The 22228-nt window shown below is 60.0% G+C and overlaps 2 protein-coding genes across 2 annotated transcripts in view; one reads left to right on the top strand and one right to left on the bottom strand.

Moving 5' to 3' along the window:
- The first annotated feature begins 302 nt into the window (after positions 1 to 302).
- CCDC201 (coiled-coil domain containing 201) lies at positions 303 to 9389 on the top strand. The gene is made up of 3 exons (XM_045494219.1): positions 303 to 379; positions 5882 to 6307; positions 8654 to 9389. The coding sequence occupies exons 1-3, from the start codon at positions 362 to 364 to the stop codon at positions 8807 to 8809; spliced, it is 600 nt and encodes a 199-aa protein (XP_045350175.1). The 5' UTR covers positions 303 to 361; the 3' UTR covers positions 8810 to 9389.
- Positions 9390 to 13054: 3665 nt separating this feature from the next.
- ADCY1 (adenylate cyclase 1) overlaps positions 13055 to 22228 on the bottom strand; it is a 113828-nt gene continuing 104654 nt past the window's right edge. Inside the window, exon 20 of the mRNA XM_045494217.1 lies at positions 13055 to 20680. Coding sequence (XP_045350173.1) covers positions 20354 to 20680 — 327 coding nt within the window. The 3' untranslated portion in view covers positions 13055 to 20353. The remainder of the gene's footprint in view (positions 20681 to 22228) is intronic.

Below are 22228 nucleotides of genomic sequence, written 5' to 3'. Positions count from 1 at the left end.
CCCTAGCTCAGGACGCAGGGACACGGACCTTGCCGTGGGTGCCAGGGCGGGGTGACGGTGTACCCTCTCTAGCTCACTGTGACAGGCAGGTAGACCACCCAGCGCCAGGCGCGCTCGCGGGACTCAGGTTCCGGCATCCACGGCCCGCGGCCCTGACCTCTTCGGGCCAGAAGCGCACACAGGTGCGTGGAACAGACCAGGTGGACACCCTCGGGGCTCGGCCCGCCCACGCTCCTCCCTGCGCCTGCGCCGCCACGGGCCCAGGTGGAGGCGGCGGGCAGGTGGGGTCCCGCCCGCGGGTACTTCTGGGACCGGGCTCGTGGGCCCGCGGCTGCGGCGGCTGTGTCCTCGCCGAGGCGGGATGGAGTCCGGGGCGCAGGTAGGCCGTTATGGGGGGCGCTGGCGGCGGGCGGGTCCGAGTCACCGCGCGTCCCCTGATGTGGGGCGCCCTGCGCTCAGACCCGAGGCGCCTTCACCTGACACATCAGACAGGTGCCGGGTCCTGCACCCCCGCCCCTCCCCCAGCCCGTCAGGGAGGCCGGGTCGGTCGGTGTCCGCCCCGCGGGGAGCCCGTGCGACACCCGCTCCGCGTGCGCACGGAAAAGCGGGGTGCCGGGCTGGGAGGGGTCCCCGGGGGGAGTTAGAGCCTGCCCTCCAGAGCCCTGAGCTGTGGCTGGGAGGGGACCCCTCGGACACTCCCCAGGCCGGTCTGGGCGGCTGCCCCGAGTCTCCCCAAGTCTCTGCTCGCCTGGTTCCCTCTCCAGACAAGCGGGGACCTTTCTCCTGTCCTTGCCCATCTTCATTTGCAGCTAGGTAATGTCTTCCCATGGTGTGGGGGTAAGGGGCTAAACAGATGTGGGTGTCCCTGCAGCCTTCCCCAGCCCCCACCACAGGCTAAGGATGTTTTTATGTTCTACTAGAATGTTACATTTGTAGTTTTCCTCAGTTTGGGGGGGGGGGGGGTGTGGGGAGGAGCCTGTACCCAAAGCATAGGGACCTTTTCTTATCAGTGTATGAGAAAAACGTGTGTGTGTGTGTGTGTGTCCGTCTGTCCGTCCGTCCATCCATCCATCCATCCATCCACCTGCTCAGGGTCTTTGCATGTTTGTTAGGTTTTGGTTTTTTCCTGAGTCTGAGGAGCATTAACTTCTCATTTACCTTTCATGGGAGGTATGGGCTGTGTGTTTTCACTGAGTACATTGCCGGTTTGTCTTTGCAGAAGTTTCAAATGTATTTATTTTAACTTATTTTCCTTTATGGCTTCTGTGTTGTGAGCTATCATTTGAAAGCCTTACTTCTGACAAGATTTACAGAGAAATCACCCATATTTCTTTCCAGTGCTTTTATAGTTCTGTTTGTTTGTTTGTTAACATTGACCACGGAGAAAAGAGGCAGGACCGAAATAAAACAAAAGTGTTCATGTGGGGGTCTCAGAATTGTAGTTCGGGAACAGCCCAAATCATGTCCCCCTGGGGACAGAACTCAGCGTTTTTTTTAAGACAATGGGGAATGTTGGTCTATGTCAGTTTTGATTGGTGTTGGCCGCAGAAAACTCAGATTGGCTGAACAGAGTTGTTTCTAAGTCTCTCACCGAGCAAAGTCCATTATGGTAGTAAGTTGCAGGGTCTTGGGGTGAGTCCTTGGAGTTTATGGAGGTTGGCACAGTTCAAAGTTCATGGTTGCACCATGAGAATTGAGTGTGAGCCGCCCCTCCCCCCATGGCCTCCTGGCTCCCTCTAAACACCCTTGACATAAGCGACCCCATTTCATTGCCCCTCTCACAAAATTTACCCCTTGCTATCCATTTGGAATTTATCCTGGTGGAGGATCTAACAATCCAATTTGTTTCAGATTTTTCAAAATTATCCTGTTTTTATTTCTAGTAACCTGTGAATTTTTAAAGAATGTAATACTCAGTCCCTTGTCATTTATTTTCATGTGGGGTACAAGGTAGAGGCGTGGCTTTGCTATTTTTTTGTTTTCCTAAGTGACCAACCCGGCAGAACAACGACATGCAGTGGAAAAAACTCCCTTCCCTGCTCATTTGAAGCCCAGATCCCCAGGCAGTATTCCCACATGTGTGTCTAGATCATTTGCATTGCCCATGTATTGCTACAGACACACACTTCTTTCTGTAAGCTGTCATGTGACAGCATTGTCTAACCAAAAATGTATCAAATTCTTATTATGGAGAAGCGTATCGACATTTGGTCGTTTATTGGCTCAGTTTGCTTTCCTGAACAGGTTAGTTCGAAGTAACTTCTGCTAACGAGAAAATGTGTCCCCATTCCCCTGTAGTGTCTTTTTAGTGGAAGCCCCAGTCTGTGCTCACACCCCACGTTTGCCCTGAGCCTGGTCCCTGTATAAAGTAGCATGGCCTAGCGTTTCCCTTTACAAGCGCCAATTGCGTTCATGGGACTTGGATCGTTTCTTTCTCTTTGATCTACCAGGGGCTACAAAAATACATAAATAAAATGTGGGCTTGCCTCAGTGACTTGTTTATTTCCGTTTCTCCATACGTCTCTGTGGATTTTGCTCTGTGTTGATGCTACGGTATGTGTTGCAAAGGTAATTCCAGAAGGAAAACATTTTGGCTTTTGTTTCCTATCACACCGTGGGGCTGTCTTGGGTCTTTTTCCACGCATTCAGCCTTTTCCAGCGATGACATCAGAGGCACTGCCTGTGTTTACTTGGTCCCTCCCTGCCTGGCCTTTCTTGTCATCCTGCTTTGGTTCTTTCAGAAGCCTTCTGTCTCCCACACAGCTTCACATATGGTCCGCAGCTGGACGTGTTTTCGAACCCAACGCCAGCCTGCTGGCAGGCGAGCGTATTCTGTTTGCATTTGCTGCCAGGGCAAGGGTGCCTGGACTTCGACTACCAAAGAAGATGTGCACGTGGGATGTAGGTGGCGAGGAAATGAAAAGGCGTTTGCCCCCGCTGGTCGTTAAAGCCCGTGCCGCCGCTGGGAGACAGTGCCGTTCACCTACTAGAAAGCCGCAGAAGATGTCAGGAGTGGACAGCCCCAGGTCCTGGGAGGGTGCGGAGCCCCTAGAATTCTCCCATGCACCCATGCCACCCGACGATGGGGCAGTTGCGTCGAGAGACCGCTGACTCATTCTCTGGAGCAAATCCAGTTCGGGCTGTTTGAGTTCACGTTAATCAATTTCTAAAGCTTTTGCTAAAGGAAACGAGGTGCCAGGAGCAGCCCAGGAGCTACAAAGTTGAAGCTCTGCAACCGGCCCCCTCCCAGGAGGGCACTCCAGCCTGGCTTTCTGACTCAGGGGCTGGTGGGGGTTGGGGGGTGTCTCCTGCAGGCATACGTGGAGCCAGACCTGTTTTCTGTTTCCAGCTCGGCTTGTGCCTCCCCGAGCCACCCAGTGATGATGCACTCACCTCCTAGGAATGCTCTGATTGCTCCCTGAGGTCAGATTTTGAATGCCCGGCACCCTCCACTGAGCACGTTTCTGCAAGACTCAACCCCTCCCCCCACACTGCTTGCAGACCGTCTCCTGCCCTGGCCTGGCTCTCAGCCCCTGTGGGAAATTCAGACACCTAACTCTGTTCTCACAGCATCTATGCCGTGTGTCTCATTCAGAGAGTCGGGGACGTGGAATATCATCGGTGATTTCACACACCCGTGTGTATCAGGATTCCATTTATGACACAAGAACTTCTTTGCATTCGGGACACGTATTCCGTGGTTTTGTTCTTTGTTACAAATCGCTAATGGGGCAGGACCAGAGAGAGGTTGAAATTGGACTTTCTAGTTTTCCTTGTTTCTCTGTTTGACTTCAACCAGGACGGCCAGACTGCAACCCCACGGGAGACCCCAGGGCCCTGGCCCACAGAAACAGACTACCAACGTCTGCCTTGAGCCGCTCAGTGCCAGTGTGATTTGTTAGACGGCAAACCGAAGGCTGCTGTGCGGTCTCCCTCTCCCGCAGCATCCCGAACGAGACAGCGGGAGCATCTGTGCTTTCTTCCAGGACAAGTTTAGCCCTTGACCAGTTCCACATCGTTAAAACACTTTTCAGCTCTGCCTCCCCCCAGTCCCTACCCAATCATGCCCCTTCATGCACGCATCACAGCGGGAATTCAAGGACCACAAAGTGGCAGTGTGGTGCACCAGCCGCTGGCGCTGTTCGCGCCCTGTGTGGAAGCCGGTGGACATGCCGCTGTCACGCCTATGGTGCCAGCAGGCTTCCCAGAATGTCGGCGTCATTTCGTCTTGGAGATTTTATACACTTGGTCTTTTGAAAGAGTTCTGCTTCCTCCTGCACCCTGTGCGACAACCACTTTCTTAATGGTTTGGGGCAGCACTGTCAGCAATGGACTCTATCACTGGAAACTGCTCTTCCCACCACCGAAAACACACATGGGACGTCCTGCCAAGGGGGATCCACCTTGGAGATGAATAGTGACTGATGCTGCAGCGAACAAGACAGTGCTGTCACTTCTTCAGGGTGATGCATTCCTTCCCTTTGGCTACGTGCCTGGGGGTGCAATTGCTGGGTCGTTGGTAGTTCTGGTAACCTTCTGAGGAAACTCCACACTGCTTTCTATAGTGGCTGCACGAGTTTGCATTCCCACCAGCAGTGCACGAGGGCTCCCCTTTCTCTGCATCCTCGCCAACACCTGTTGTTCATGTTGTTAATTTTAGCTTCGTTGACAGGTGTGAGGTGATGTCTCATCATGGCTTTGACTTGAGTCTCCCTGATGATGAGTGACACTGAGCATCTTTTCATGCGTCTGTTGGCCATCTGGATGTCTTCTTTGGAGAAGTGTCTGTTCGTGTCTCTTGCCCATTTTTAATTGGATGATTTGGGGGTTTTTTTTGTTTTTTTTTTTTTCTCTCAAGTTGTAGGAATGCCTCACATACTTTGGAGATTATTTCCTTTATTGGATTTGTAGTCCACTGATACTCTTCCCCACTCCATATGTGGGATTGGACTTCACTTTGAACATGACCTAGCATGGTAGTAGATTGGCTAGATGCAGTGTGGTGCTAATTAACAGCACAAATTGATATGTATTGAAAAGACACACGAGAACTGCTTACAAAAAACAAACTGCTCAATCTGTCACATAGTTTTGATGTGACAGCTTTGCTTTTTTTTTTATGTTTATTCATTTTGAGAAAGAGACAGAGTGGGGGAGGGACAGAGAGAGGGAGACAGAGGATCCAAAGTGGGCTCTGTGCTGACAGCAGAGAGCCCAGTGTGGGGCCTGAACTCCTGAATCGTGAGATCATGACCTGAGCTGAAGTCAGATGCTCAACCAACTGAGCCCCACAGGTGCCCGACGTGACAGCTTTTCAAGGAGCACTGTGCAGACCATGGCTTTATAATGATGATAAAACTATTTGCCGAGTACAGTGTGTTAGCATCTAGAAAAAGCCGTGAGCACAGGAGTGTGAGGGGTTCCACCAAGGCTTTGTTCTGGAAGAAGAACCAGCCCTGACAAAGCCACTGCTGCAGGCCGGGGGCTCAGGACCCAGGATGGGGACGCTCTGTGTCCCCCCACCCTGCACACCTGCCTGATGCATGCACCTCCGCCCAGACTCCTGCTCCTTTATGTTGAGTGTAAATGTTAAGATGAATTCACTGATGACGTTTTTGCAGTTTTCTCCTGAAAACAAGTGTCTTTACGTGAAAACCGTCTGTTTTTCGGTTCTATCATTAAAACCATTCTGACTGGGGCTTGGTTTTGACCAAACAGCAGACCAGGTGAAGCCGGAGGAGTGCGGCCCGCCCTGCGCTGGGGTCTGTCTCTGGGCGGCACACTCCCCACCCAAGGGCACAGGCCCAGGAGGAGGGTGTGCCCTCGGAGGCCCGCTGCCGTGACCTTGTAGAGAAACGACCTCCGTGCTCCGTTTCCACAGGTGTCTGGGCTGAAGTCCACCGCAGAAGATGAGGGTCCTTCTTCAGTGACGAGTCAGCTATCCCCGAGAAACGTCCCAAAGCATAGCACCCCCCGGGATGCCACGCCCAGCCTGCACAGGAGGCCACAGGGCCGCGTCCCCTACCGCCCGGAAGGGAGCCCCGTGGCTGAGTCCCCGCTGCCCGAAAGCCTTTCCTGGAGCACCATGGCCACCCTCCGGAACTTGCAGCTTTCTACCGTCTGGCCGGCACCCGCCTCCGACCCCTGGGATCCCGAGGAAGATCCTCCTACACCCGCCTCGGTCACTCGGAGGCAGCGGCAGGCAGAGTCCGGGGGAGCACGGAGCCGGTCTCCACACTTGAGGTTGCCCGGGGTCCCCAACACCTCGGGGAAGAGAAGGAGGGACCCAAAGGAGCTGGCGGCTGTGGTAGGATTGTCCTGACCCCAACCCTGTCCCTGTGCCCCTGACCCTGTCTCTGTGCCCCTTTGTCCCTTACTGTGTCCCCACCCTGACCCCAACCCTGTCCCTGACTGTGTCCCTGACCTGACCATGTCCCTGTGTCCCCACCCTGACCCCAACCCTGTCCCCAACTGTGTCCCCGACCTGACTGTGTCCGTGAGTGTGTCCCCGACCTGACCCCAACCATGCCCGTGTCCCCGACCTGACCCCAACCCTGTCCCTGTGTCCCTGACGCTGTCTCTGTGCCCCTGACTTTGTCCCTTACCGTGTCCCCGCCCTGACCCCAACCCTGTACCTGTGTCCCCGACCTGACCCTGTCCCCGACTGTGTCCCCACCCTGACCCCAACCCTGTCCCTGACTGTGTCCCCGACCTGACCCCAACCATGCCCCTGTGTCCCTGACCTGACCCCAACCCTGTCCCTGTGTCCCTGACCCTGTCTCTGTGCACTTTGTCACTTACTATGTCCCCAACCTGACCCCAACCCTGTCCCTGTGTCCCTGACCTGACCATGTCCCTGACCTGACCCCAACCCTGTCCCTGTGTCCCTGACATCCCTGTGTCCCCAACCCCTGTCCCTGACTGTGCCCTTAGCTGGACACTGGCCCTGTCCCGGCTTAGCCCCACCCCATCCCCACCTGGGGGCTCAGGGCCCATGGAGGTGGCTGTGACCTGAGAGAGGGCAGCTACCCTTCCCTCACTGCTAGACCTTTCTGATGTCCTGGGCCTGCCCCACCTGCTCTGAGGGGTCATGTGACCCCGTGGGGAGCATCTGTGCCCCCCAGTTCCCATCTGCTCCCCAAACTCTTGAACACACTGCCATAAATCCTGCTGGCCTTCTTAAGGTGGAGTGGGTGAGCCCAGGAAGCTGTGGGCTCTTTCCTCGTGGCTCAGTGCAGACCCGGGGCCTCCCCCCACGTTCCCCTGGCCCCCGGGGCCCCTTTCCTGCTGTGAGCTCTGCTCCCTGGCCCACAGCAGCGTCACCCTCTCCTCTGACGCCCTTGTGTTCTAGAAGGTTCTGAGAAGGGCACTGTGGGGCTTCGGCTGGCTCCAGCTGGCCTGTCCTGCTGACCAGAGGTGGGATGTGTCTGGTGGACAGTGGGCCTGTTGGTTCCCTGGGGGAAATCCCCACTCTGCCGCCCTCAAGGCCCTTGTCCCCCCCACATCTGCTGGAACTCAGGGGAAGTCAGGTGTGGGGTGGCCTGGGTGGTGGCTTTCTCCTCTTACCCCTCATCTGCCCTCGAGAGGGGTGCTTGGGGTCCACCTTCTGAGGTCACTGCGGGATGCCTGGCCTCTTCTGCTGGCTCCTCTCTTTGGCCTTTCAAACCCCTGTGCTTGGCTCTGCTCACGTCTCTGGGGTGTTACTAGGGGAGGGGGAGCTTCCCTGCTGCCCCCGCCCGCCTTCTGTGGCCGCCTGGTTGCAGTTGGGAGCCCGGCCTCGCAGGGCCGTGCGGAGCTCTACGCGCGTGTCCCCGCGGGCCAGTGGTCCTGCCTGCTGCCAGGAGGGGCGTGAGCCTGGCCGGAATATTCTGGAGCTGACAAAGGGAAGGGGCCTGAGGGTCTCCCTGCGGGGCAGATATCGCGATGGTCACAGGTCCCCACCTGCCCCCAGAGATGGGGCAGCCCTCTCAGTGCAGACACAGAGCTCCCAGCTGCACTGACTGCTCTGGCTGGTGGCCCCGCCCCGTCCTACGGTTCCACCATCTGCCCCCCTCCCCCAGCACGCCAGGGCACCAGCCTCTCCTGTTCCTTATTTACCCCCAGAGGGTTGTCACTATTTTTTACATTTTGAAGCAATTGGGAGGGCCTGCCATGGGGGCTGAGAACTTCCAGACTTGTCCTCTGTGGCCCAGCCCCAGCACGCCCCCCATGTGGTCTGGCTCAGCTCCCCCGCCCCGGCTCTGCTTTCTAACAACCTGAGCCCCCCTTGTTTAGAAGCAGGGCTCATCCTGTCCCACCTCCCCACTCCCCGACCCCCAGGTCAGGGGGCCTCCCTGCCACAAGCCTGGACAGTCACCTGTCTGCCCCAGGCCGATGGTCCCACAGAAGCCCAGCCGGCCCCCCAGCTGCCCCTCTGCACCCTTGTCAGACCTGGCTCCCTGGTCCTTACCCACCCCTCCTGTCCCCACACCAGGATGCGGCCCTCTGGGCGGTTGGGGCACGTGGGAGCAGACGGACCGGGTGACCAGGGAGCCCAGGGGGGCAGGGGTCTGCAGCCTGCACGGGGCACCTGCTGGCCATACGAGGCTCGTCTCAAGCAACAGCCAGGGCTCCTGCAACGTAGGCCTTCTCAGGGACACCTCTGCCCCCACAGACAGAGCGCGTGAGGCAGTGGGAAGTCAGGCTGCTTCGGGACATCGAGGAGGCCACTCATCACGAGCTCACCATCGAGGACGACTGCATTTTGGGGCCGGGCCAGGAAGCACTGTGTTCTGGGGCTCCCGCGGCCAGCCCTCCATCCACTGGCTGAAAACCCTGATCCTTGGGGCTCCCCCGGGCCTCACCTTGACCACTTCGCTCTCCACTGTGATGCTTGGGTTGGGTGGGGGGCAAGTTAAGGCTCCCGTAACTCTGATCCCATGCGAGGCCCTCAGAAGCACCAACGGAGAGCAGGGGATGGAGGGAGCAGGTGCCCCCGCCCCCGGGGGTTCCCCAGGGCCACCCAGGGACCAGGGAGCGTGGTGAGCTGCCCCCCCCCCCCAACACAGAGCTGGGGCCACACTCCCAGCAGGCTCAGGGTGCATTCCGGGGAAGTCAGACATCGCGACTCACCGGGAGGTGGTTCTGGCAGTTCAGGCACTGGTTTTGTGGGGGTGGTGAGAATTTAACCCCCTGTGGTAGTGCGTTCCTGGGGCTGGGGTCCCACCAAACAGATGGGGGGGTGCAGGCCCTCTGTCGAGAGGAGGGAGCGGGGCGCTTGGGGCCCTTCAGCTAACACACAAAACCACATGGACCTCCCAGTCCAGACCATCTCGGGCACAGCTTTGCAGGATGCTTCATGGTTATAAAAACAGAGCTCGATTTTATTCTTATAAATGTGTTCATCCCCACTCTGTTTTATTTTTTAATATTTATTTTTGAGAGGGAGAGGGAGACACAGAATCTGAAGCAGCTCCAGGCTCCCAGCTGTCAGCCCAGAGCCCGAAGCAGGGCTCGAACCCACGATCCGTGAGATCATGACCTGAGTGGAAGTCAGACACTTAACCGACTGAGCCCCCCCCCGCACCCCTAAATTCTTTAAATCATCTGAATACAGTAGGGGTATCTCATTTGTGGGGTTTTAAAAAAGCAGGGATTTGAAATAGTGGATAAGAACAGCGTGTAGCTACGCTGGACGAGGATGGCGGCTCTGGCGTTTATTCTGAGTCGGGAACAATCCGGCATTTAACATGATGCTTTGAAATGTGGATACCTTCTAAACATGCACAGTATTCGGGGGCTTTCTGTGCCAGCCACAAATGTGTAGAGATGTGGAATACGGTGTTTTAAATCAACAAAAGGAAAAAGCATACAAAAAATATTTAAAAGCATGATGGGAGAAACAAGTTCAAATATAGCAATAATCCTATTTTCTAAAGGGAGCTTAAATTTCCCGGTTAACAAAGAGGTTCTGACCTTGTGATCTTTTTAACCCCGGCACGTGACACTGTAGAGCGTGGTTACCCCGAGGGAGAAGGGGGCCCACTCGTGGGGGCGCGTGAGGGGCTCTGGGGCCGGAAGAACCACTGCCGGCGTGCGCAGTGGCCATGGGGTGCTTCGCATCGTGGATACAGAGGGCAGGTGTCTCCCTGTAGGTCCTGGAGGCCACACCAGGCCCGGGGCCCCAGGAGGACAGGGGACATGGCCTGAGAGGAAACACCTGGGCGCAGACATGGAGGTGCCCCTGTCCCAGCCACATGCGGAACTTTCATGGATGGGAACGCACACTGTGCGGGAAGCAGGTGTGAAGGCAGGGACACACCAGACATGGGAGCAGCGTCGGGGGACAGCAGTGACATAAGAGGATGCCCCACAGAGAAATACCCAGCAGATGACGTGTAGGAATTAAGAACAGGGTGAGAGTGGGGGTGCCCGGGAGGGCTCAGTCAGCTAAGCATATGACTTGATTTCAGCTCAGGTCATTTTCTCTTGGTTTGTGAGATCGAGCCCCTAGTTGGGCTCTGTGCTGACAGCAAGGAGTCTGCTTGGGATCCTCCCTCCCTCCCTCCCTCCCTCTCTCTCTCTCTTCCTCTCTCTCTGCCCCTCCCCTGCTCTCAAAAAATAAAGAATAGGATAACAGAAGTGAGCAATCCCACAGGAGCCCTGGAAGATAAAATCGAGGGCATCTCCCACAAAGAGAGTAAACTTGGAGAAAACAATGGCTGAACCGGCATCTAGTGTCCAAATCCTAGGAGGTCAGACATGAGGACAGAGAAACGGACAGGCCCTGCACATCAGGCTATTCATCCAGGACAGTTCCCAGCCACAAACACCTCCCACCAAGTTCCGAGGATGATCAGGAAGCCTGCCGGGTCCTGCTGCCTGGGGACCCACCGTGTTCTCAGTACTCAGGGAACCGACTGCCAGCCTAGAATCCCAGTTCCCCCTACAAACACCCCAAGCGTGCCCCCCCCCCCCCCCGCCACACCTGATCCCGACGCGGCAGGTGCATGAAAAGTCCAACTTGCGGTTCTGGTTTCAGGAACTCTGGATCCGCTTCCTTCTGTGCTGGTGTCAGGGCCCCACCCTGTGGCTGCTGTGGGGCCAACGCTGTGGTTTGTTGACATCCCCATGCCCACCGGCTGCCGCTGGGTTCACAGGCGGGGAGCCCCCCCCACAGCCTGAGAAGGCGGCCTTGTCCGAATCTGCCAGTTCCCACAGTGCTTACTCCTTGCTGTCCTGCAGGCCGGGCACTGGAGATCCGGGCATCAGTGCGGCCGGTTCTGGGGGGTCTCGTTCTGCACGGGCACCCGTCCCATCACGGGGACCAACCCTCGGCCTCCTTGAGCCTCGACTGCCTCCCTGCAGGCCCAGCCTGGAATTTGGGGAGGGGGACAATTCCATCCCTACCAGACCTCCCTTGGAACACAGGTCCTCGCAGTTGTGATTACCGTGAGGGTGCAGAGAAGACGTCATTCTGCATTAAGGTCACGCCCTGCACCCAATGCAGACGCGTAGGGAGAAGCCAGCGGCAGGCACGTTGGGCCACCGCGAGCCCAGGACGCTGGAGGCCCCCCAAAGCTGGAAGAGGCGCAGGCCGGACTGCCCCCCACACGCAGAAGGAACGCGGCCTCCAGAGGCGGGAGGGTACATCTCTGTTGTTGAAGCCCCCAGCTTGGGCTCCTGGGTCGTAGGAGCCCCTGGAGATGCATACAGCCGTCTACGCGGTCGCCCTGTGCACTCATTCATTCATTTCATGGCAGGGACGGCAGAACAGGGGGAGGGCAGGTTCTAAACACAGAGACGAGGCCCCTGGGGAGGCTGACCGCGAACCAAGACGTGGAGGCATGTGCCGCAGAGGGACCCCTGGCCCTGGCTGAGCGTCTGGGGTGCCGGGGATGGCGGGGAGCCCGTGTGGAGGCAGGGGCTGGGACAGCATGGAGTGGGCGGGGGCGGCCCTCAGAGCGCCTGGAGGGCCCCGTTCACCTGCGTGAGCTGGGGGCCCCCGCAGGGTTCCGGCACAGCTAGGACGTGACCAGTTGGCATCCGAAGCCCTGTGAGAGTAGCTGGGGGGGATGCAGTGGCCGGAGTGCCTAGGGGCCCCCGCAGGACGGGGCAGGGGCAGCAGACAGGCACACAGGCCAGGCAGAGCCAGAGAAGGTGGTGGATGTGGGACGAGGAGACGGGGCCAGCAGGGCCCCCGATAGCCGGGGCTCCGAGACAAAGCCTGGGGGCCTCCACTGTGCGTCCCTAGCATTGGAAATGGGGGTCACACAGGCAGGGGAGCAGCGGGCGGGGCAGGTTTGGGGCCATCAGGGGTGTGCTCCCTGTGACTTCTGCCAAGCTGCTGAGGTGGGGGGGTGGGGGGGTGGGCGGGGGAGGGGGTCAGTAGGTGCTGGAAACAGCCTGGGGCTCAGGGCAGGGAGGAGGCTGAGCCAGCAACCGCCCCGCCCCACCCCTGCCCTCGGGGGGCGGGTCTCAGGCTCCATGGGATGAGCCTGGGCCACAGTCTCCTCTCCAGGGTCCGGCCTGTCCCTTGCCTCCCCACCAGATATGTGTGGTCCCTGCACCACTGGCCTCTCTCGCCCCCTAACCTAGGGGTAGGAGGGGGCTTCCCCGAACGGTGGCATTAGCTGTGTCCTGGCAGAGGGTGGCTGGTGTCACTGCTGGCAAACCCTCCCTGACACTCTGGTCTGCTGCCTTAGGGCCTTTTCTCCGCTATGCCCCGACCTTGGCCCAACTCGGCCGGCACAGCCCACTTTTAGTGAGCGGCATGGCTCAGCCTGTTGATGTGGCCCCCCCACTCCCTGCTGTCCCCTCTTGGTCTGCTTCCACGGGAATCCCCAACCAGGGGACACTCACCAGTCTGAGGAACCAACCCCAGGTAGTGAGTCATCTCCCCGGAGACTCTTGCTGGGAGCAGAAACTCCACGGTCAGTGGAGGGGTAACTGAGGCCCAGGCGGGGGCCCCCCGCACTTTATAGGAGACCACCGTCCCCCTCAATGGGCAGTGAGGCAGGAGCCACTCCAGATCCCGCCCACAACCATGTGGCTTTCAATGAAAACCACCACAAAGTTTAGTCAAGCAATTTTTTCCTTTATTTTTGTTAAATAAGATTCCAGAAAGTATAGTGCAAACACTCAGTAGAAAAGTCGCAATTAAGAAATGTACATTCACGTTAACTTTTCAGTCTGTTCACCTCTTTGTTAATAAAAATAGGACCCATCACTCAGTTCTCTGTCTCGGTTGAACCATCTTGGAAAAGACCGGAAGGTACAGTGAGGGGCTGACGTAAAAATAGACCCGTATTGATTATACAAATCTATTGAGAGAAGCTATCCGGTGACCGTGAGCCGGCGTCACTCCGACCCCATCACCTGGTTTTGTGTCTGAAGAACTGTTCTCGAGTGAGCTCGTGGGCGGAGAGCCCGTCCCCGTGCCCATCCACTCTGCCTTCCGCATTGGGACACGGCCACAGCCGGCGGGACGCGGAGGGTGCGGGGCTCACACCACCTTTCTTGGCAAGTGAGGAAACCCCCCAGGGTGGGCTTTGGGTTGACCATTGGCGAGAACGGAAGCTACTCTAAGGTGGTGGCGGTCACGTGTTACCTTCCTTGTGCAAGGGGGTGTGCAATCGTGCGGCTGGGGCGGGTCAGGGAGGAGGGGCGTCCGGGCTGGGACACGCTGCATCATTGGTGCAGGCGCTGCTGCCCGGACTTGGGCCCCAGGGTGCGCTGTGTCGCGGGGACGCTCTGCGGCCAGCCGGCAGATGGCCCGAGACGGGCCCGTCCCTCTGCGCGTGATGCGTGTTTTCAAGTTCAAAGTGGGTTCACACACGTGGGGGTTTCACGGCATGCAATTCTGAGTGCACGTGGCTTGCGAGCCCATAATTTGTACAGGGTGAAGGCAAGACCGCACGGCCCCGCAGGACGGATGTTCCTAGGGGGTGGAGCCCCAGGGTGTGCGAGGGACGCTGTGAGCTTCCTCGGGCTCCCCACGGCGGGGGTGCAGCGGTCCCCTGGGACGTGTGCTTCTGTCCAGGGCCCGGGGTCGGGTGGGGCCGCTGGTGGGAGGTGAGAATCGAGTTCTGGCTGCTGGTGGGCCCATGGTCCACGCCGTGGGGGGCGAGAGCGCACAGACAGGGCACTCAGAGGGGCCATTCCCACAGACCGTCCCGCACGTCGCACACGACTAGTGAGCCCAAGCGGTCGGCCAGGTCTGGGGGGGCTGGCCTAGGACAGCTTCTCTGTTTACACATCAGTCCCCAGCAGGTGATGCACACTGTTTGCCTCCGAGCTGCCTAGGGCGGAAGGGGTCGGGGCCGGGGAGGCTGGGGACCCGGCACCTCCGCGACCCCTGTCTCGCCTTCCACGCCCACCCGGGGAAGCCTGCCCTTGGCCATCCTCCGACCTACAGGAGGGACCCCGCCCACCCACAGCGGGCCAGGAGCGTGAGGCACTGGGTGGCTGTGCCATCAGGAGGGACATGGCAGACACCGCCTTCCAGGGCTCACGTGCCTTCTGACCAGGACTTGGGGGCCACTTGGATGCGTGTACGTGGGGAGGCGTGTGTGTGGTCTGGGGGTTTCTGGGGGCCCCTGTCTGCCTGTCTGACACCAGAGAGGCCTCGCAGGAAGCCTTGGGCAGCTGTCCCCCCGCCGCTCCGCGGTTTGCTCAGGCTAGGACAGGTGGGCAGCACACAGATTTAGGACAGAAAGGGATGGAGACAGGGTTCTTCAGGCTTGGAGCAACCTGGTGGGGGTGGCGGTCGAAAGCACAAGATGCTGTGCCGGGGAGAGCAGGGTGCCAGGTGAGGCCGACACGGGCCCAGGGCACAGCCGCGGATGGCTGGCCACACACCACTCAGAGCCGGCCCGGGTGCGGACCAGCCGGGAGCTCCATCCAAACCAGCAGCGTCAGCCGAGGGCGGGGGGAGGGTGACAAAAACCAAGGGCTCGGGACAGACAGGCCCTGCCATTCTGCGCTGTGTGATGCCGCTCAAGTCAATAACCTCTCCGAGCCCCGGGGTGCCTCACAACACCGCGGGGCGCGCAGCTCAAGGAAGGGGCCCTGAGGGCCACCAAAGAGGCGCTGTTTCCTTCGTCTATGGCCACGTGGAGACGTCCAGACTTGTTTTCACCCCGGCCCTTCCCGCGGTTATCCGAGCGGAACCTACAGAATCCAGTGATGCGTGGGGAGGAATGCACAGATTGCACAAAGGAATCGAGGTTGTGTCCGGAGCAACCTCACCCACAGGGCGTGGCCGCCCCTGTGGTCGGCGCGCTGACCGCTGACAAAGTCACCCAAGAGGGCCCTGTGCGTGGACATCTGTCTGCACAGCCGCGGGCAGCCGACGACCTGGCCTCCAGCCGTGAAGCCAAGAGGCAGGTGCCCTGCTCCCCGCCAGCTCCTCGTCCAGGGTTCCTGCCCTCCACCTACGGGCCCCTCTGCAGCCTCTGTGCACAGGGAGCCCAGACGGGCTGAAGACAGAAACCACCACACCCAACAACAGAACACGGGCAGTTTGCTGCCTCGATGGCCCTGGGCTTCCTCACCGACACGGCAGACGGAAGGTTCTAAGAACATCAGGAAGAGACTCTGCTCCTGTCTACGGCCGGACACAGAGGCGCCGTGTGGGGGCCACGGCCGCTCTGCCCCTGCCCCTCCTCACCTCCCAGGGCTGGGATTTCTAAGGGAAATCAAGGCAGGGCACGCAGGGACAGTCCCACCAAACGCCTGGGGGCAGGCTGGCTGCCCCCCAGCTCAGTCTGTTCTCTGTGACCCCATCTTAGCCTCAGGAACACACCATCGGTTTGTATTTTGCTCATGCCAGACCGCGTATGCACATACACACACACACACACACACACACACACACACACACACACACACAATGCACACACGCACTTGCACACACATGCACATTTCACACCCATGCAAGAACACACACGTACACACATTTCACACCCGTGCACGGGCGTGTGTGCACACACACACACTCACCCATATACATGCACACATGCGCACGCACACACACGCACATACGCACTGATGTGAGCAAATCATGGCTCCAGCACAGCAGCTACGGTTTATCTGTGTGAACAGATCTGACAGGAAACAGACGGATTACATCTGCAGGGAAATTAAGAAATTCGAATGTAGGAGTCATTACCACAAAGCCCTTTAGGGAGCTGTGGTCCCCAGACGTGGCCCCTGCAATCACGTTTACTCCCACGAGGGGGACAAGCAGGTGACATGTGTCCCCGGCACTACAGGACCGGCCTGCAGGTGCGCACAGACAGTAGCCGGCTTCTGGAGTTGGGCGTCCCTGGGAGCGCCCCGAGGGCACGGGGTCTGGGGCTGGCACCCTGCCTCGTGCTGCTGGCCACACCAGGCTGTCCCTCCCACCACGGGCACTCTGCATTGCTACATCTGCTGCTGTGGGGCCCCCATGGTCTCTGGGCACAGGGCCTGCCTCTGGCTGCTTGCCACCTGCCACAGTATCAGGGACCTGGCCCCACTCCCCAGGGGCCCGCACTTCCGGGACCAGCTGCCAGTGCCGACCCCATACCTCCGGAGTCCAGCCTGGCCAAACGCACAGGTGGGAGTATATTCCTTAGGCTGAGCCAAACGGAGCCTTCCTGAACGTCTGCCCCTTGACCCCATCCCCACCCCGCCCTCCAGGACGGGGGTCTTCAGGCCACCCCTAGCTGACCTGGGACCTGATTTCAACCCACTCCAGCCTATGACTTGTGAAGACAAACACTACCGCCAGATGCCACAAGAAGACAGGCCACACCCCACATTTCCCACGTCCCGTCAGAGGGTGTTGGGGCTCAATCGTCCCGTGTGAACTTTCAAAGCAAACGCAGCCAGGCAGACAGGAGGTCCAGGCGCCAGGACGCGGCCATGCCCTCTGCTTCCAGCCAGCCACAGCTGCCCCTTAATTTCACCAAACCAAACATTTTAAAATCAATAGCTTCTAAGAAGGTGGACTTTTTGTTTTTGTTTTGTTTTGTTACGTTTTTTTAATCGAAGCCACTACAAAATCGGGGTCAAGTCAGTTTCCGGGGGTGACTTTCCATATAGCCGACAGGCCTGCACACTTCAGAATTCCATGTGTCAGCTGTGACCCAGCTGGTCAGGGGGCCGCTCAGTGCCCGGCAGGGGGGGAGCACCTGCCGGGTAAGCCGTGCATGGGTGCAGTGGGCGGGGCCTGCCTCCCAGGGAGGGACCAAAAGGACCAAAAGGACTCAGGGAGTCACAGGTACACAGCGCACAAGGGCACGTGCACACACATGCCAGGACAGAGACGGGTCCACCAGACCGAGACAGAGAAGGGCAAGGCCAACCGAACCCTTCCTTCTTGAGTGGGACAAAGCAGGGGTTCAGTACGTCTAGGCTGCTGAGGGGGCCCAGCATGGAGCTACGGGGGACCTGGGGTGTGTGCCTCTGAAGGCTGGCCGGGTCCTGTCTGAGCGCGAAGCCTGAGTGTCGACCAGGCTGAGTGGGGAGGATGGGCGTCCCGGCTCTGAAACACACGGAGACAGCGTAAGGGGAGTCACAGATGTGCACAGACCCCAGCCTGCCCTCCCTGTGTCCCTCTGCTCCCTGTGCCCGGGGCACCGACAGCAAAGCCCATGGAGGAGCCCGAGCTGGGTCTGGAGAAGGGGCTGGGGGGGCCCTGGAGGTGTCGGCCCCCCATAGCATGGCTCGACTTGGGCACACATGTGCACATGGCTTGTGTCTGAGTTACCGGTCTGCCCTGCACCGGGCTTGGTTCCACATGTTAAAGTTGTTATTGCTTCTAGTGACAGAAGGTGTCTGGAAGCTCTGGTGGCTTTGGAGTCTGATAAAAGTGCAGGCTCGGGGGACCTGGTCTGTGGGGGGTGCCGCCCTGCAGGACACAGCCCCTGTGGAGTGGACCACCCAGCCCCATGGTCCGTGGAAGCATCTGGAAGTTTGGGGTTGCTCTCTAGTCTACTGAGGTTGGGCGTAAGCAGCACACAGAGGGGGCACCAAGGGACACCCCAAAGTGCCCCCCAGGCAGGGCGTGGCTTCCCCAAGCAGAGACGCGGGGCCTTGGGGACATCGCACGTCTGGGTAAAGGGTGTCATTCGCACGGTGACGGGCTGTTCTCATTTTTGGTGGGAGCGAAGGGGTGTCGTGTGAAACACTGTGCTGTTTACAGAGCATCTCAAATAATTCAGAGAGGACCCCACGCGAAAGGCTAACGTTTGTCCGTGAACGCTGTACAAGAGTAAAAACAAGTAAGGCAATATCCTACAGTCCCATCCCAAGTACGGAGGAAGATGGCACGCAGCGACCGCTGAGGCGGCACACAGATCCTGCACCCCAGGGAGCCGCGGGGCTGAGCCGCTGGTGACCGACGGTCCCTCGCTCATGGAGGCGGGAGCCTCGCTGCCGGAGTTGGTCACAGAGGTCGGCTGCTCCTGGTTCCGTGGACCCCGGGTTGGGCCCAGCGAGGCCAGAGGGCCACTGAGAGTCCCATGGGCGTCCACCCACCTCTGGAATCTGCCGTGCGTGTCTGGGGAGCCACCAACCCATCTCCGCCAGCTGAGGGCCGGGGCCCCGAATCTTTAACAACTTCATACTTGGGCCGTCCTGACCGCCCGGCCTCCACGTCCACTTCGAGGAGACACGCGGTCCCACCGGGGCCACCCGGGGAACTCAGGACCCTGCCTCAGCTGAAGGCCCGTACCCTCAATTCCTGTAAAGTCCCCTCTGTCTTGTGACAGAGCACGTTCACGAGGTCAGGCCACAGTGCCGTCCACTGCTCCCCGGCCCCCAACCTGCCCTGGGTGGAAGACGGGCCAGGTCCCCAGCCCTGCAGCTGGGTGCAGACAGGCACACGGGCCACATGCTCACAGGACTCTTGAGGTGACTCAGGTTCCCCTGAAGGAATCATGCCATGTCTCTAAATGTGGGCGGCGGGGGTGGGGGGCAGTGCGCAGGCCGGGCCACTGAGACCTTGTCAATGTAGCGATGGCTGTTGCTGGCCAGCAAACAGCTTGTTCTCAGGAGGGAGGCTGTCCACCCACCCACTTCTGTCCTGAACCTGCTCGAACTGCCCCGCAGAGCCCCCCCCTGGCAACACAGCTGGGCAGGGTCTCCCCCCACGGAGCATGCCACGCCTCGCAGGCCTCCAGTGGGAGCAGCCTGGGGACATCCCCGGGAGCAGGAACCCCAGGCCCCTTCACTGGCTTCAGTCCCCCAGAGCCCGCCGCACTGCATGCTGGAGCTGCAGGTCAGGACTGGTCCCCAGATGGACTTGTCTGCCCAGACCCCCCTCCGGTGCCAAAACAGCCTTCCTCCTGCGGTCGGAGCTGAGGCCCCCGAATGTCTCGTCCGGGTATTTCTGGTCTGTCCTTTCCCCAGGCTGCTGCCCTGTGTCCCCAGCAGCACATCCCGGCGTCCTCGGTCTGCCCCTGCGCACATAGGTGACTCCCAGACCTCTGCACAGTTCCCTGCAGGGGGCCGGACACCCACACGTGCAGCCCGAAACTCACTCCGAGACTCCCCATCCAGCCGCTGGTTCTTCCGCCCAAGAAGCTCTCTCTGGGTCGTGAGGTTCACTTGTTTCAAAATCCATGCAGGCTCATGTTGTAAGTACTGGAGACCAAGATGACCAGCACGGTGACCAGAACAGCCGGGGTCTGTAGGAACTGGTGCCATCAGGGGTCAAGGGACAGCACAGCGCAGAACAGGGAGGATGCTGGTCTTGATGCGGAGACGTGGCTCGAGGGCCCGTGAGTTCCAGAAGACCCGCCTCTGGCTCTCGGCAAAGACCGTTCTGGAAGGAGGTGTCCCCACCACCTGCGCAGCCAGACAGGGGGCTTGTCTGTGCTCCCCAAAACCGCCCATCAAGGGCCCAGCCATCTGGGCCACGTTCTTGCCCTCACGGCCCTGCCAAGTGAGGCCTGGCTTCCGTCCACGCAGGCCCCACCACACAGGGTTCATGGTGCATCTGCCTAGGGGCACACTCGCGCTCACACCCGCCGGCCACAGCTCCGCGGCTCTGGCTGAATGGAAGCCCACAGCCCCGCAGGATGTCCTGAAGGGCCCAGAGCCTGACGCTGACCCGGCCGCTCCCAGGCAGCTGCTCCTTCTCTGCCACCGAGGAGAGGACCGCGCGAGCACAGTCCCATGAAAGCCTCAAGTCCACGCGGGCAGGGCTGCCCCTGGCCCGTCACTGCCCGGCTGCTTCGGGTCATGCCTAGACAGCTCCCCTTCCGCAGCCCAGCCGCTGGCGCCCGGCCCTGCTGTCGGCTGGGCTGGTCCCTGCTGGAGCCCCCAAGGCCCAGACGCCCCGCACATTTGTGCCCTGAGCCCCCGGCAGCCAGCGTGGGCTCCGCTAAGCCTCCTTCCCAGCTGCTCCGGGAGGCAGGTGCTGGCTGTGGGGGCAGGGGGGGAGCCCTGAGCCCTGCAGAGCCCCCATCCCGGCTCTGACAGGGAGGCCAGCCATGGAGGACACCGGGGGCGGGCCCGTGCCCAGTCTGCCCTGGAGGCCGGCTCGCCCGTAGCCACACACTTTCCGCTCCCTGGCTTGGGAGCCGTTTCCGTCCGTCCTGCCTTCCAGGAAGTACGTCAGCATCTCACCCTTGCCCTTGACGCTGACCTTCCCGCGGCACACGAAGCGGTAGGTCCCCCGGCGCAGCAGCCGGTGAACCTCCTCGGTCACCTGCAGCGGAGGAAAGCAAGCGGGCACCCCTCTGGGTCGGCGGGCGAGGATCCTGGGGACAGAGCCGCCCGGAGGCTCCCTCCTCCACCCGCCACAGCCTGTCTCCAGCATCATAGAGAGCCGGGGACCCGAGGGGCCCTGGGGATCCCCAAAGGGACAGCCCGGGGTCTCAGCTGCCTGCACACCAGCCAGCCACAGGCACGCAGGAGAAAGCAGTGCTCTCCAGGGGGAGGCCGGGGCACCAGCCGGATGCCTGGGCGGGACCAGCTCCAGTGGCTGTCAGTGAGGGGCGGGACACACAAACCTGCATCGCTAACATCTGGGGCCTTCGCTCGGTTCTTTGAGGAAAGAACCAAATGTCCAATTGGGACCCAGCAGAGGAAGGATCCCATAAGAAGCATTTACTGGCGGGCGTGCTCAACACGGGACGGGGCCCGGGTGAGGGGCCACTGGCGAGAGAAGTGTCTCCAGGAACAGAGGTGGTCAGGGCATGTCGGAGCCCTGGGACCCTGAGAGGCGGGCACCTGGGTCAGAATGTGGCCACGCAGCACTTGCAGAGACCCACATGCAGCATGGGGGCGGGGGCCACAGAAGGGCGGTTCCTGCGGTATGACAGTGGGGCGGGGGAGGCAGGCACTTCGTGGAGAACGGCCACAGTCGATGGCGGGGGCTTGCTGGAATCTGATTTTGGGAACTTAGTGGACCTGGGACAGTGGCCTGGCTTCACCAAGGTCCCCCCACACGTGTGACCTGTCCTGGGGAGGCCGCAGGGTCCTGGGTGGCAGGTGGGGTCACTCAGTGCCTTCGAGCTGTTCACGAACCACACACGGTGATGCGGGAAAGTGTGCGAACTTCACAACAATAAAAGAAATTCGAAGGAAGGACTGCAGACGTGCAGACACACCTCAGGGGATCCTGCCCTGTGCTGGGCACAGCTCTCCTGACAGTTTAAACCCAGGAACCCAAGAGCCTGCCAGGCACCTGAGAGGGACGTAGCGCCTGCTGGATGCTGGCGGGGGGGGGGGGGGGAGGAACGACTGAACACGCAGATGCCGGGGAGCTGGCAGCCTCTACACAGCTCTCGAGGACCTTGCCGGGCATCAGGGCAGAGGGGGAGGCCAGTGCTGGACCTGGGGCCGCTGACAGAGCGCCCTGCATTCACTGTCCCGGTCCCATGGGCCCCCAGAGGCCAGCAGCAGCCACACAGAGGGACAGGCCTCCTCCCCCCAAGGCCTCAGGGCCTGTGGTGTGAGCCCCTGCAAACCTGACTGAGGTCCTGAGAGCCACCCACAGCCCTGCACACCTGGGAAGAGCGGTCACTGCCCCCAAGCCTTGGGGTGGCCAGTCCGGGGGGTCAGGGCCAGGCATCCCACGGCACCCGCCCTTCAAAACCCCAGGAAGCCCTTCCCTCTAAGGCAGCCGGGCACATGGGCAGGGTCCTGGATGCCGGAGGGGCTCGCTGTCCTTGACTGGGACCCCAGCCCTCACCACGCCCCCAACTCTGCACACAGCCATGCGGGAGCCAACCCCCGCGGCCACAGAGCAAAC

This window comes from Leopardus geoffroyi, chromosome A2, assembly GCF_018350155.1.
Source record: "Leopardus geoffroyi isolate Oge1 chromosome A2, O.geoffroyi_Oge1_pat1.0, whole genome shotgun sequence".
Taxonomy (NCBI): Eukaryota; Metazoa; Chordata; class Mammalia; order Carnivora; family Felidae; genus Leopardus; species Leopardus geoffroyi.
The sequence above is the reverse complement of the archived record's forward strand: the minus strand, read 5'-3'. Positions and strand labels throughout refer to the sequence as shown.

Excerpts from the sequence above, each read along its gene's own strand:
- CCDC201 (XM_045494219.1), top strand. Across the intron at positions 6,308-8,653 it reads CAAAGGAGCTGGCGGCTGTG|ACAGAGCGCGTGAGGCAGTG; the intron begins GTAGGATTGTCC and ends CTGCCCCCACAG.